Genomic DNA, 13770 nt, shown 5'->3' with positions numbered 1-13770 from the left:
AAGTCACATAATAACTTTTTCTGAGCTCATGTGCTTGACATGTGCTGCTGCTCTGGATTACCTCAGATTTTCAGCCTCTGACACTATGAAGCTAATATAAAAGGAAGAATTCAGAATCTAATCATCGACCATGAATACCACAACCTGCTCTGTATCACTTCAACATACTGCATTACTGCAGATTTTCCCCACAGTACTGCAAACCCACCGTTTTAGCCTCCACTAAACTTTAACTAAACCCCGGGTACAGTGTCATGTTTTCTTATTTTCAGCAACACAAATCAGTGTGTTTGTTTTTCATTTTGTTTCACCAAAACATATTTAAGCAAAACATCTGATTTATAAACTCTAAAATTAATAAGGAAATTATATTTAAGATTTAAATGTTACTCTCTCAGCTTCCTCCTGTCCTCTCTTTGGTATTTCTTTCTCCATCTCTTATTATGACAGTAACATTTTTTATCTTTCTGGGAAATATAGCAACCACACATTAGCTAACAGCCATATTTGTGACAAACTGCAGAGGAACGCTTTGTATATTTGCTGATAATTATTTGAAATTACTGCCCTCTTTTATAAGTTTCTGCTTTTAAAATGAAATAACTTCTGCTTCTTTCTCTTATGCAGCGCTAGCAAGATGATGAAATACAGCAAACACCACTTTATTTTATGCACACAGGGATAAGGACAAGTTGATGTGTTGAGGGTGGGCAGTGGAAGCTGTCATGCTGTCACTGGAAATGATTAATTGTTCAAGAGTAATATGCATTAATTTGCATGTATCACCTTTAATTGCTCATTAACTGAAGATTCTACGTGGTCAATTTTAAACCCTGGTTATCACAGACTAAAAACATTTTTATGTTGATTCATTCTTTAAGTTCAGCCTGTAGCTTTCCAAACAAGCTGAGTTGATCTACATGGATTCATCCTTTAGCCCTCCAAAAGCACTGTGCACAGGGATATTGCATCGTTTTGTCTTGTGAGTTGCAGAGTGGGATCTCCATGAATCCAGTTTGTTGTCCATACTTCACAAATGCTCAACTGGATCATCTAGGAAGTTTGAAAGCTGGGTCACTGGCTTAGTTGTGTTGAACTGTTTTGAGACGTTTCTGTGGTATGATGTGGAGTCTGTGGTTTTAATGCTGTACTGTAGCTGATTGATGTGTGTGTCCTCTAGTCACCATTCACATCAGGTATGCTCAGTAATTTTGAAAATAAATGCCTTCTTTTTTCTTGCTAGATCATCTTGAACTCCATGCACAAGTACCAGCCCAGGCTACACATAGTCAAAGCTGATGAGAACAATGCCTTTGGATCAAAGAACACTGCTTACTGCACCCATGTCTTTCATGAGACAGCCTTCATCTCCGTAACCTCTTATCAAAACCACAAGGTATGTCTCGGATGTATGCTATAATAATTAGCATTTGGTTTAGGATAGTCTTAAGTGCTCAGAGGGTATTAAGTGTTTTATCTAAATGTGAGGAAAAGCACCATAACCCTGACCATATAAAGCAAAAATCAAACAAAAAACAACCATAACCACGCAACTTCATGTTTTTAGTTTCTATGTCTATCTCAGTGGGACTTCCTGGTTAAATAAAGGTAATACTAATAATAAATAATTAAAGCTGTTTTCATGCTTCCTCCTATTTTTAGATCACTCCCCAAATCTTGTTCAGGCAACTTCCAGTTTCTCTGTGGAGATAAAATTGGTTAACACACCAAACGACTTCTGTGACAAACTGAGCTGACTTTCATGTCGAAGGTCTTCACTGCTGTTCTCTTTCTAAAACCCTAAGAGCAAACATCAGGAGTCTCAATGCAGTACATCAGCAGGACCGCCAGCCTTAACTGTAGCACATGTTCACTGTACATTGGTGCAAGTGGTCAGAACAGGATTCCCGGGAAGTGATTTTCAAGAGGAAGGAAGTATGGAAGTACTGCAGAAGCACTAGGAATAACCTTGACAGGAATAGTGACTGAATTTTCCATTTATCAGCTGTATTTAGATAACACCAAATCACCACAGACATTGCCTCAAGGCACTTTATGTTGGAAGGCAAAGAACAACAATACTACAGAGATAACCCCGACAATTATCAACATCCTTTAAGTAAGCACTTTGGTCCTTTTTGGTCATTTTTAGTTCAGACATGTAAACAATATACATTTAGAAAGGAAATAAGAGAGAAATAAAATACTATACAAAAAAATCAATACATTTCAATGTAGCTGCCGTTCTGTACACACTTATTTAATCCCACCCCTTTGCCACAAATTATCAGTTAATATTTAGTCAGCTTCCTTACTGATATAATTTGTAATAAAAATAGTGAACAGATTTCTGGTATACTACATACTATAATATCACATCATGATTTATTTCTTTTAAATAGAGACATTCACTTAATTTAAATATTTTCCTTTTCTTTATAGTTTGAGAAGATCATATTTTTAAAACTCTTTTGGTGACAGTGAGAAGAACAGGACGAAGGAAGGAGTCGTCTGTAAAATCAGACTGGGGGGGGACTCCCAACGGCCTAGACCTATCTGTGGGGACACACCCACCTGGAGGGCAAAACAGCACTGCCATCCAGCTTTCCCCTGAACTTCTTTGAGTTTAATTTAGCCAAAATGCCAGATAGTTGCTGTGCTAAGCAATGTTTGTTTACAGCTACAGTACCAGAGGGGTGTAGAGTATGGAGCAAGGTGTGAACACACCTACCTGCCTCCTATTCTACATTCTAAATGCACCAGCAACCACGAGTAAATCAGCAGTCTGAGAGTGCTCTGACTATTATAGTTATAAGATACTATGAGGTTTTTAGATAAGATGAGACCTGATCATTCAAGACCTTATACGTGATGAGAAGAATTTAGCCAATGAAGAGAAGCCAATATGGGAGAAATATGCTATCTCTGTCTAGTCCCTGTCACCTGGGACAAAAAATCAGCCCGGGCATTTTGACTAGTGACCGGCCCACCAGGTGTTATAGGAAAAGCCATAAAGCCTTTATAATAAACTTAAACCTACACCATCCTCCCTATTCTGGTATTCTAAACAGTACTTAGCAAAAATAAAAAACAACCTAATTTATAATTACATATACCTATAACTAAAAGGGTTGCCAACTCCCAGCAAAAAAAGAAAAGAAAGAAAAATAGGGAACCACTCCCCCACCCTCTGCCTCAAGATGCTTAATTGACAAAACCGATTTAAATTTAATGCATGTATCAAACAAATGCACAGAAAACTATTATTTTTCTCCAGTAATTAAATAGATTCAACATCTTTCTTCAACAGAATTGCAGACTGCACTAGATGGTACCTTCCCAAAGGGAAGAATACTATAACTTACTAGGATATATTAGACTTAATATTTACTGAATACAATAATTGATTTCTATACATTTTACATCAGATGAAAACTTTGGTTGTAAGGTTCAGATAATTATTTAATAAAAGCGAGACATTTTAAATGAGAATAAGAAAGAAAAGTATTTCTTTGTGCCCCCCTCTCCTTGTTAATGCCCTACCTGCCCCCCTGGCAACACTTTGCTAGACCCGCCCCTGCACAGCTATCAGCTGTCAGCTACTTAGAAAAGGATCCTGGTGTTATTTGTCTCTCAGAAACAGTTCATAACTTCCCTTCAACTCATTCATGTCACCTAAAAGGTAAACCTGTTTCTCCATCACCTGTTCAGCTCTGATGATTCAGTAAGGACATCTCCTGGTTTCACCTTCATGTTTCCCTCTCACCACATATCCAAACCGACATCATGACCAGCAGCTTTTACAGCTGTGGCTCCAGCAAACATCAGCTGATACTAGAAATTAATATTAAATAAATTCTAACAACAGCTGATTAAGCTTAAACGTGCTGCTGTTGTTTAGCGTGACCTGTGCTGGTTTCCTCTTTCCGGCGCAGAGAAAAAAGCCGATCAGCCGATCAACTTTCTAGCTGAAGTAGTACGGGACAAATCGCGTTCCTTTTCACCTAAACTTTAAAGTTTGACCTCCTCGGCTGTAATTGTCCAGCCCAGAGTCGATCATGACCAACTGGCCAATCCACCACCATTCATTTATACTGTTAAAAAAAGAAAAGAAATAAAACCCCATCGGCCCATAAAAATGAAAAATCACGAGCGGCCCACCGGGCAAATGCCCGATGGCCAGTCCAGCCCTGCCTGTCACTACTCTTGCTTCAGCATTTTGCTTTCCAGGGAGTTTTTAAGACAAATTGATTAGAATTATTAATCATTTTATCAAGTAATTGATTCTAATTAAAGTATGAAGACATAATGTGAAGTCTTTTTGCTTTTAAAGGGTAGAGTCAGACCGTTTTGGTCAGAGCTCACAGTTATAGACTGATGAAATGGAAATGTAACTATAAAAGCTCTTGCCCAGTATCAGCAGGGACTTTTTCAGAATAACAGCTTTATTAAGGTCTCATTTTCCTAGATCACTCAGCTGAAAATAGAAAACAATCCATTTGCTAAAGGATTCCGAGGCAGTGAAGAAGGAGATCTGCGTGTCTCAAGACTTCAAGGGTATGTTTACAGAAAAAGGAACCAGGAAAGTAAAGCTGATCTCATAAATCCATTTAGGACACTATAACTGTCAGTGAGGGTATGTATACACGGCAAACTAAATATACTTCTACTCTATCACTTCTACTCACCTACAGGAAAGAGTATCCCGTGATTTCAAAGAGCATGGTTCGCCAAAGGCTCATTTCAACGCACAGTCACCTAGCGGGGAAACTTGGAGCAGGAGTTCTCGCGGGGCATCCTCAAGTACTGTCCTCTTACCAGTATGATACTGGGGTTCCTTTGTCTAACCCAGACTCCCAAGATCCCATTTCTACTCACTTCCCACAAAGCAGAGATCCCAATCTTCTTTATCACTGCTTCAAACACAGAGGTATGTTCTGCTGATAAGTGTGCAACATCACAGACGCCATTGGCTGCAATTGCCATTAACTGCAGTTTTCTTTGTAACAACGTTGCAGATAACGGGCGACACTTGGAGCTCGGATGTAAACGGTCATACCTGGAGACATCAACTGCAGTCTCAGATGAGCATTATTTTCGGTCGCCTCCTTCTTACGAATCACCCTTACTCTCTCATCCATATCGCACTGAGGCAATCACTTCTAGAGAGGCGTGTATGTATGGCGGTATGGAAACAGAGTCTGGATCCGGGGCGGCAGACGCAGATGACCTAACCAACTCTCCTTCAATTAATTGTAATATGTGGGCTACAGTGCAGCCGTACCCTCGCTACGGCATGGAAGGCGTACCCTACCAGCCTTTTACTGCTCACTTCACCAACTCAGCCACGGTCGCGCCTGTGGTGCCACACCCGGCATCATCGGTGGTGTCACGACCACAAGCTGACTTGGGCGTCTACAACTCGGCCGCAGTCCAGCGAGGTCTGCCTGTGATACCACCTTCAACCTCTTCTTCATCAAGCTCTCCATCTTTCCCGGGATCCAGAGATAGTTCAGGTCATCCACCTCTGTACCACAGAAAACCAGGATCGCCACTCCTACCTCACCGAGATTTCTCCAGCTATTCAGCACAGGGTACAATATCCATCCGGGAGCCGGCTTATCAGTACCAAGTTGGGCTGAGTAGCACAGGGAGTAACTGGACTGACAGCTAATGTCGGTCACTGGAGACATCAGTTTTCTCATATGAAGGTTTCCAGAATCCCACTGTGGGGTGTCAGTGCCAAGCAATGCTAATGAACTACAGTCATGTTGCAGGCAAACTGAAAACCAATATCCTTTACACCCACGTGTTCATACTGAATCAATATTCCATCCAATGCTGTAGGTGGCAAACAGTGACAGACCTGCTCTTTACTTAGTCAGATGTGCTATAAGCCAGTGATCAGGTGGAGTGGGGCGGTTCGGTCACACTCAAATGCAAATCATTGGTTTCAATGACACTTGAGGTATGTCAGAGACATCGCTACGGGTACAGAAAGTGTTACGGTTGTCAGTGTCTTGTCCTATCAAGGTAGCATTAGCAGAAAAACACTTAGCAGGAGGACAAAGAAAATTAAATAAACAGAATTTAACAGCTGCCCTGTTTAGTCTGAGAGACACGAGTGCTTTTCAGTCCCAAAATAAAGAACGGTCGCTGGTAATTGCTTTTTTAAAATTAATGTCAATAAAATGCATAAAAAGACCCCAAAAACAATCTGGTCATGTCCCAAATCTGTCTTTTTAATGACTTCTGTGGTATGTCTTTGTGTATACCACGAGCCAATCAAATGCTAGATAGACAGAAGTACATATCGTAGCACAACTTCAAGTGTGTGACCTCGATCGAGTCAAAGCTGTGCTGTCATCTCGAGTCCACCTCTGGCTTTTTGCTTCATCGTGGAGATTTCAGTGTGTTGAACACTTGAACTACACCAACATGCACTTTGTTCTCATTTTGACAAACAGTCCATTCCATGTTGGGTGACGATGAGTCGATCCGTATTTCTTATAGCAGCAGATTGGTGTACATGGGATTGGCTCACCAAAAGAAATGACAATGGGCAATTTTATTCTTTAGTTTTGAGTTTTAATTATGCACATGTGCCAAAAATAGAGTTGTTACACTTTTATCTGCAGAGCAAGAATGCATTAAACCCAGTGTAAAATAAGACTGATCAAAATATAAGGAAGATAAATCCAAGTTCACGTCATAAACTCATGTGCACTGGCATTAGAAAGCTAGCAAGACACTCTTTCCCCATGTTGTTGTACATACATAAATGAAGTGAAAGGTGTACCACAATCCACCATGATGGCAATTGTTAATATGTACGTTTCTACAGCTTGTTTGTCGTGTGATACTGGCACTTAAGAAAAAATGTTGCGAGTATAAGATTCAGCCACGGCGCTGTGGTGGGTCGTCAACGTTTGGCTCCAAAGTGAAGACTCGAAATCACACTGAACAGCAAAGAGTGCTCAGGAGGAACCAGATGGGAGCTTAAAGAGCTGTTGTTAAGCCAGCACGAGTACTAGAAAAGACAGCGCCTCGCCAGTCCGACTCCCAGATTACTTACTAGGAAAAAAATCCCTGCACAACATAAAACAGCCTGAGCGGACAAGGAAGAGGACGTCCTCAGAACTGCATTCAGTAAAAATCGGAACTTGTATTGCCAACGAAAGCTTCTTTGTACGAAATGATATAGGTTTGTACATTGTCCTTTTATTTCATGTAAATTCAATATAACATTTTTGAATATTTGGACATTTTTGCACATGTGATAAATAAACATTTTCATGAATCTAACTGTCTGACATAATTAATTAAAGACACTAAATGACATTTCATTACAACTCTTTATTATTATGAGGAAAAATGTTCAGAATTTATATTTAAAGCTATTAAAAGCTGATGATAAATAATGCCAAGTCCCATAAATAGCATTCCAGATGATTTTGCTGCCTAACGACAGTTTATGGTCTATGACGATGAGTCAATCAAAATTTCACTGAGCAAATATTTGACATTTGAAAAATGTTGGCGTTGGGCATAATTCATTGTGTTGGTTGTGGTTTGACTGATGCAGAGTGTCCAAGTTTTACTGTTATTGGCCTGTTTCACTCCTCACATGCAAACATGCAGAGCTCAAAGAAAAATAGCAAAGATTTGAAAACTTTTAAATACTCATTCTGCTCAACATCATTGAGATTTTTAAAGAGACATTAAATCAAAGTAGTTTGATAATGTTGGTTGCAGTTTAGAGATTTTGATGTTGCAAAAAACCCTTTCACAATATGCACTATACTCTATGGCTGCGGTATAACATGTCAAGCTTGGTGTTTAAGTGAAACCCTCCTCTGTACACAAGCTTGTTGCTAAAAGGCTTTTGAGCAGCTTCAGCTTGATTTCAATTTAAGAACCTCAAAAGTGTTTTTATACCTTTTGGGCCAGAAAATTCTCACTGGTTTGACACTGAACGCCACTGATTTATAAAACATAAAGACCACTACTTGACACTTGCGGCATTGTCTAACCGAAACAAAAATATGTACTTATAGTACAAGTGTCCACTTGGGTAATAATCAGTAAATGTCAAAGTGTCCTGCAATCAAAAGTCAATCTGTTGAAAGGAATGTAGAGACAGCAGGATGCGTGTATCAGTGTGGAGGGCACTGCTTTGCCTCACATGCAGCTCTCGTTAGATCATGAGTTATGCTGATGGCCAGGTCCTGGTTCTTGTCAGCACCTCTTTCTCGATCTCTTTCTCAGCTGCTGATGTAGTTCACATGAAGGATGTTCTCATCATAGAGCGCTCACACTCCAATCAACAAATCATCAGCCAGCTATCTTGAAATGTTGAGCTGTAAGTTGTCTGATAATAGTAATCTGACATTCCTGTAGCTCTCAGAGCAAACTTTCATTCAGCCAGGGTGCTCCCAGAGGGCCATACCAGTGTTTTTACTAATTGTGACTACTATAGATTATGTATGCACTTTGCTTTATCTGTTTGCAGCACAGCTTCAGATTTTCAGTTGTAATTGATGCTTATTCATCTGTTATTTTCATAAGTATTGGTGAAATATAATTTCTGGCCCTATTATTTTCACTTATACAGTTTTTCCCATTGAAGGAAGTAGACAAAACAATTCTAGTCTTGACTGACTTGAGCTTCTATAACGTTGAGCAGAAGCAATAGTTAATGACTGTATCTCGGCCTACAAACCCTTAAAGTCAATTACATTTAACAAAAACAACAAAGCGATGGAGGGTCACACCAAAGATCAGTGACTCCACTTAATAGTTTTTTAGAAGAGGCTTTAATAGTGCATTTCAAGGCAGGACAGGCATATTGAAATTTATGTTATCTGTTTCCACATAAAACCTTAGTCAATCTCATTATAAAGAAGCCACGTTTAAGCCCCTTATGGAGCAGAAGTTAACTAAGCCCAGTATGTATCTCCAGCCAGAGAAGCTGGGACTTGCAGTCCATCTGGAAGTCATTGAGGGGAGATCCGCTCCCCTCTCCCCTACGTCGCACTGCCCTTCTCTACTGTCGTCCCATAATCCCATCTAACAGCCGCCTGGGCTTGGCTGGCCCGTTCAGCACACTGATGGGCTTAGCTTGGCCCTCTTGTAAAAAAGGAAAGGCTTGGTTTTTCGGCAAGCCCCTCCAAAAAGACACTTTAAATATCTAAGGGGGATTTAATATCAAGTCCATTAGGGGTTTTCTGGGGCCCTGTAAATAGTCAATTAGTGGATAATTCTGATTCGATCCACATGCAGAGAGATCTGCCATACAAAGAATAGAGCCAGTCCAGGGGTGTTCTCATTTAGCTTCCTACCAGATTACCATTCGTGCGTCACAAGCACAGGGTGACACTGTGCATTAGCTGAGTGCAGGATAATGAACATGCTAAGGTGTTTTAAGTTGTCTTTGTTTTACTCCTTCATAAAAATGATTAATTGCATACAGGAGGCCAGAAGAGCACAACGCTTACACACAGATTACCCACAGTGGGCAATGCTTAGAAGAGTGGGAGGTTTGAGGACTGGGCCAAAAGGACACAGGCTAGGTTCAAAGCTCTGGTAGGGGGACATTAAACTGTTTGTGTCCCTTGATCAAACATACAGCTGGTTGGCAGCGATATAAACCAAAGCTAAATCTCCTGTATAAAACAAGATTCCAGCATTTCAAAGTGGCTTCGGATAAAAGCGTCTGTAAAAACGAATTATCATTAACATAAATTCTGGGATTAGACACGTAGACAGCATTATTTACTTTTTACACCGGACAAAAACATTTCGAATCGGAAACTCGCGTTCTTTAGAAATGACGTACAAAGTAGTCCAGGACATGTTGTGTTTCAGCTTTCGGTACTTTTAAAGCAACTGAAATGTGAAACAAAACAAGAATTACTATCACAGTCCATGCCAAGCTAAGGCATGCAGATAATGTGTACTTTTGTGGCGTAATACAAATGAAACACTGCAGATTGCAACACAATGAAAGCCAGGCTGCATATCCTCCAAGTGCAGTCATAAATTAGCAAAGGTTTGGAGCAACAGTGCTCTCCAAATGTTCGTCGACCTCTTGTGAATAAGTCTAAGGACTCAACATGAAGCAAACTGAGAATACTTACTGACCACGTTCAAAGAAATGCTCAAACAAAAGCATTTTAAAAGAAAAAGCACAGATGGACTTGCTGCTGACAGAAAATGAGCGGATTTTTTGGCAAGAAGGGCAAGTGTGGACCTGACATGTATGGGAACAGCCTGTATACATTTTTTATAAATAATTTTGAGGGTTAACATTAATAAAAAAGTTGTACTGGCTCAATTTAGAGTAAAATATTATTCTTTATGTTATTTAATAGAAAGAAAGGAAACTGTACCCACAACTGTACGTAATTAAATCTTCCTGCAAAATGATGCAGTTTCATGAATTTAGATTTAATCCATTAAAAATACATAAGAGCAGATTTGTGGTTTGTACAAGCCGCCATGTTCCCCCAACTCAATCTGAATACACAAGCACATCTGCCTTCCAACTGACACAGGCTACACACTGGCCACGTATGCAGAGGTTGGGAAATTTGAAACTCATGCCTGCACCTTTAGATTAAAGATACGAACATATATGTTTCATCCTCTGAGAGCGGATCCCTTTCATCAAAGAAGCACAAATGCAGAGGAAAGAGACAACGCCACCAGCACCATATAATCCTCTTCCTTCTTGTGTCAGGTACATCTCCTGAACTGAAGTCAGGGCTCTGGCACATGAAAATATGCATAAATATGCTTATTTATTCCCAATGTTCTTTTTGTCAACAGACTAGACATGCAACCCTCCCATCTCCAGACAACTGACAAAAGACAGCTAAACAACAACAAGACCTCGTTATAAGCTAACATTATGCTAGCTGACGTTATGTTTGAGTGGCCTAAAAATCACGATTATATTATTACATTCTCACTTTGTATGACAGTTTATTTGTTAAGAACTGGAGAGTCCAATGCTAGATTCATTACACTAACACTGGCTAACACCAGATAACAGCAGCTAACAGCAGCTAACAGCAGCTAACAGAGGCTAACGCGCACAGTTCCTCAACAACTCACCGCCTTCTTGCTGTCGGAAGCTTTATTGACTCCTTCCACGAAGGTTTTCTCTCCCAGAGTAAATAAAGTTTGATGCTTCTCACCCAGCATCGAGGTAAACAGCAAACTGACAGCCTACACAGTTGGGTAAAACTGGTCAGGGAATGTACTTGATTAGCAAATCAAGTACATTCCTTATATATGTAAGCTGGCTACAGTTTTTGAGGTGACTCTTAGGTAAAAGTATAAAATACTGCAAAATATTTAAATGACCGTGAATTGGTCTTATCCATTTTTCATTTCCTGATTAACAGCAAAGTGTTGATATTATTCAAATATGTTAAAATACAGTGAGTGCAAAATGTACTTTTTACAATTGTAGAAACATGCTAGCCAGTCACGGGCGTTATACGGTGCAGTCTAAATGTAACATGTTTCATCTCTTAGCTGGCTAAAACTTTTAACAGCCTAGCTAGGTTTGTGCAGTTCAGTTGGGAGGAGTAAGAAACTGAGACCCGCAGACTGCAATTAATGCAAACTAAGGACTTATAGCAGTGAAAATGTTATACATTGCTTTACACTTTTGTACACTTTATATAGTCTAGACCATGAACTTCGGGGTGGTCTACAGTTCGCTGTAAGGCAGCTACGATGAGTCGGCAACTACTGAGACCATGGTTCCGTTTGACCAATAATTGTAAAGTATTATTTCTAATTATTGGTCAAACAAGAGACTGACAGGTAACTTGATGTGCCATCAGTAGTAATGAAATTTTACTTAGTTTTGAGTTTTGTGTAGTAAATAGAAAGGCCAAAATGAGTTTCTCCCTGGTTCCTGGATCACACTTAGAGATCGGGTAAGAAGTTCTGATATTTGGAATGGAACATGTACCACCACACCTTTGTGTGTGTTCATAGTATTTTAAAGGTCTTAACATTAAACTTACCATTGGTTTCCCAGTCATAATACGAGTGCATATTCCTTTAGCATCAATGTTTCCCAGCTCCTCATTATTCTTACTATTTGTTTTTGTTCTCCAGCATGTGTATCTACCTTAGGTTTAGTTTTTAGTATGACTTTGTTTGATTTTTACAGATTCTAAAGTGGCTACAATATCTTCTCCATTATTTGTTCCAACATTCAGGTATAAAATGAAGCTCTGGTTTTTGTGGTTTTTACAAATATCCTGTTAGTCTGCTTCCAAAATTGAAAAAATGAGTAGGCAGAATTTAAAACAAATAAAAAATTTAAACACGCTTCCTTCTGCCCGATCTGATTTCTGATCTCATTTGGAAACACGGTGCTAAAATGCTGAATCCTGATAAAAATCTTCTTGAAAATCTTTCGATTGGTAATAAAGACAGCTAAACCATGAGCATGCCTAGATCTCCATTAAGACTTAACCTTTGGATCCCTAATAATGCCTTTTAATTAAGTCAACCCTCTTTCACCTCTAGTTGGAGCATATTTCATGCCTGACTTTCTAGGAAGGCATCCTGACAATGGAAAAACCTTTCCAACCCAACCAGATGCACTGCAGATTACCAGGTCAATTTAAAGTGCATGAAGGTGCTTTTTTGCTTGCAAAACAGTTTAACAAGGGAGAGAAAAACGACACACAAAGTGCCAGTTGTCCCTGCTCGTCTCTTGGGAAGACACACGATGTACAAACAGATTACGAAGGCATGTGGAATTGCAAGACAGTGGTATCCAATAAGGCAACAACCCCTGGTGGCAGTGCTCCTCTTGGAGCACCTATACCCTCTACTGGATGAAATGTGTTATCTCAAATAGGGAGGAATTTCAGGCCACTCAAACATCTGAACTGGAGTGTGACATTTTTCTTTAAGAGACTAACCGAGTGCTAGAGAGCAAGTGGAATTCATGTCATAAGGTATTTTTAAACATGATTTATTCATTTCAAATGATGTATTCACAAAAAAAAAAAGTATATTATATTCTTTGCCGACTGCCCCAAATGCATACCAACACACTGCATTCCTGAATGGACGAGCAGGTCACAAACAAGGTTCGTGTTTGAGTGTTCAAAGGATATGCTTCTTTTTTTCTGTCACGTCACATTTTGGGAACAATACGACTCTTTTATGTGATCATCTTAATAAACACAACTGCTTTAGAAAACATTGTGTCTTTATAATTTTGTGCAGTTTTGAAAACTCTGTCACCACCTCCATGCACTTATATCTTATGTGCAATGCGTCATTTTCATAGGGCACAGAGGTCACGCCCATGCCACTAAGATGATTGTCCTCCATTTAGTCTGTAATCACAATACTCAGAAGCTCCTTAGTGCTTCATGTTTAGCTGCCAGCCTGGTCCGGATCAAGTATTTACTTTGATAAGTACGGTTTACCGGGGATAGCATGCGTCTCATGGGCAGGTTAGCCAAGGGAGGAGCAATCCTCCTGAAGGTGATTAAGTACCTAAAGAAAGGCTGGTTGACAGGAATAAGGCACTAAGTTCGTCATTTTGCACGCTCTTACATAGGTGGAGCTCACGACTGGGTCAAAAAAGCACAGCAGCTATTGGTGAACCCTGTTTCCTCAGTTGAACAATGGAACATCTAGTAGTTTGAAAGGATTTGTCTATGTAAGTCTATTGACCTATAAATAAAGTTTCGTAGCTTTACCGGCCTTATATTTGTGAGAAGC

General features: G+C 39.7%; 1 protein-coding gene across 2 annotated transcripts in view; it reads left to right on the top strand.

The window, feature by feature from the left end:
• Nucleotides 1–7283, top strand: part of tbx4 (T-box transcription factor 4) — a 31839-nt gene extending 24556 nt beyond the window's left edge. For both annotated transcript variants that reach the window (XM_040006457.1, XM_040006458.1), the window contains exons 6-9: nucleotides 1244–1396; nucleotides 4469–4557; nucleotides 4695–4930; nucleotides 5019–7283. In XM_040006457.1, the coding sequence (XP_039862391.1) occupies nucleotides 1244–1396; nucleotides 4469–4557; nucleotides 4695–4930; nucleotides 5019–5674 (1134 nt within the window). In that variant the 3' untranslated portion in view covers nucleotides 5675–7283. The remainder of the gene's footprint in view (nucleotides 1–1243; nucleotides 1397–4468; nucleotides 4558–4694; nucleotides 4931–5018) is intronic.
• The last annotated feature ends 6487 nt before the right edge of the window (nucleotides 7284–13770 follow it).

The sequence above is a fragment of the Simochromis diagramma genome, unplaced genomic scaffold (genome assembly GCF_900408965.1).
Source record: "Simochromis diagramma unplaced genomic scaffold, fSimDia1.1 OVJJ01000024.1, whole genome shotgun sequence".
Lineage (NCBI taxonomy): Eukaryota > Metazoa > Chordata > Actinopteri > Cichliformes > Cichlidae > Simochromis > Simochromis diagramma.
This window is presented reverse-complemented; position numbering and strand designations above follow the sequence as displayed.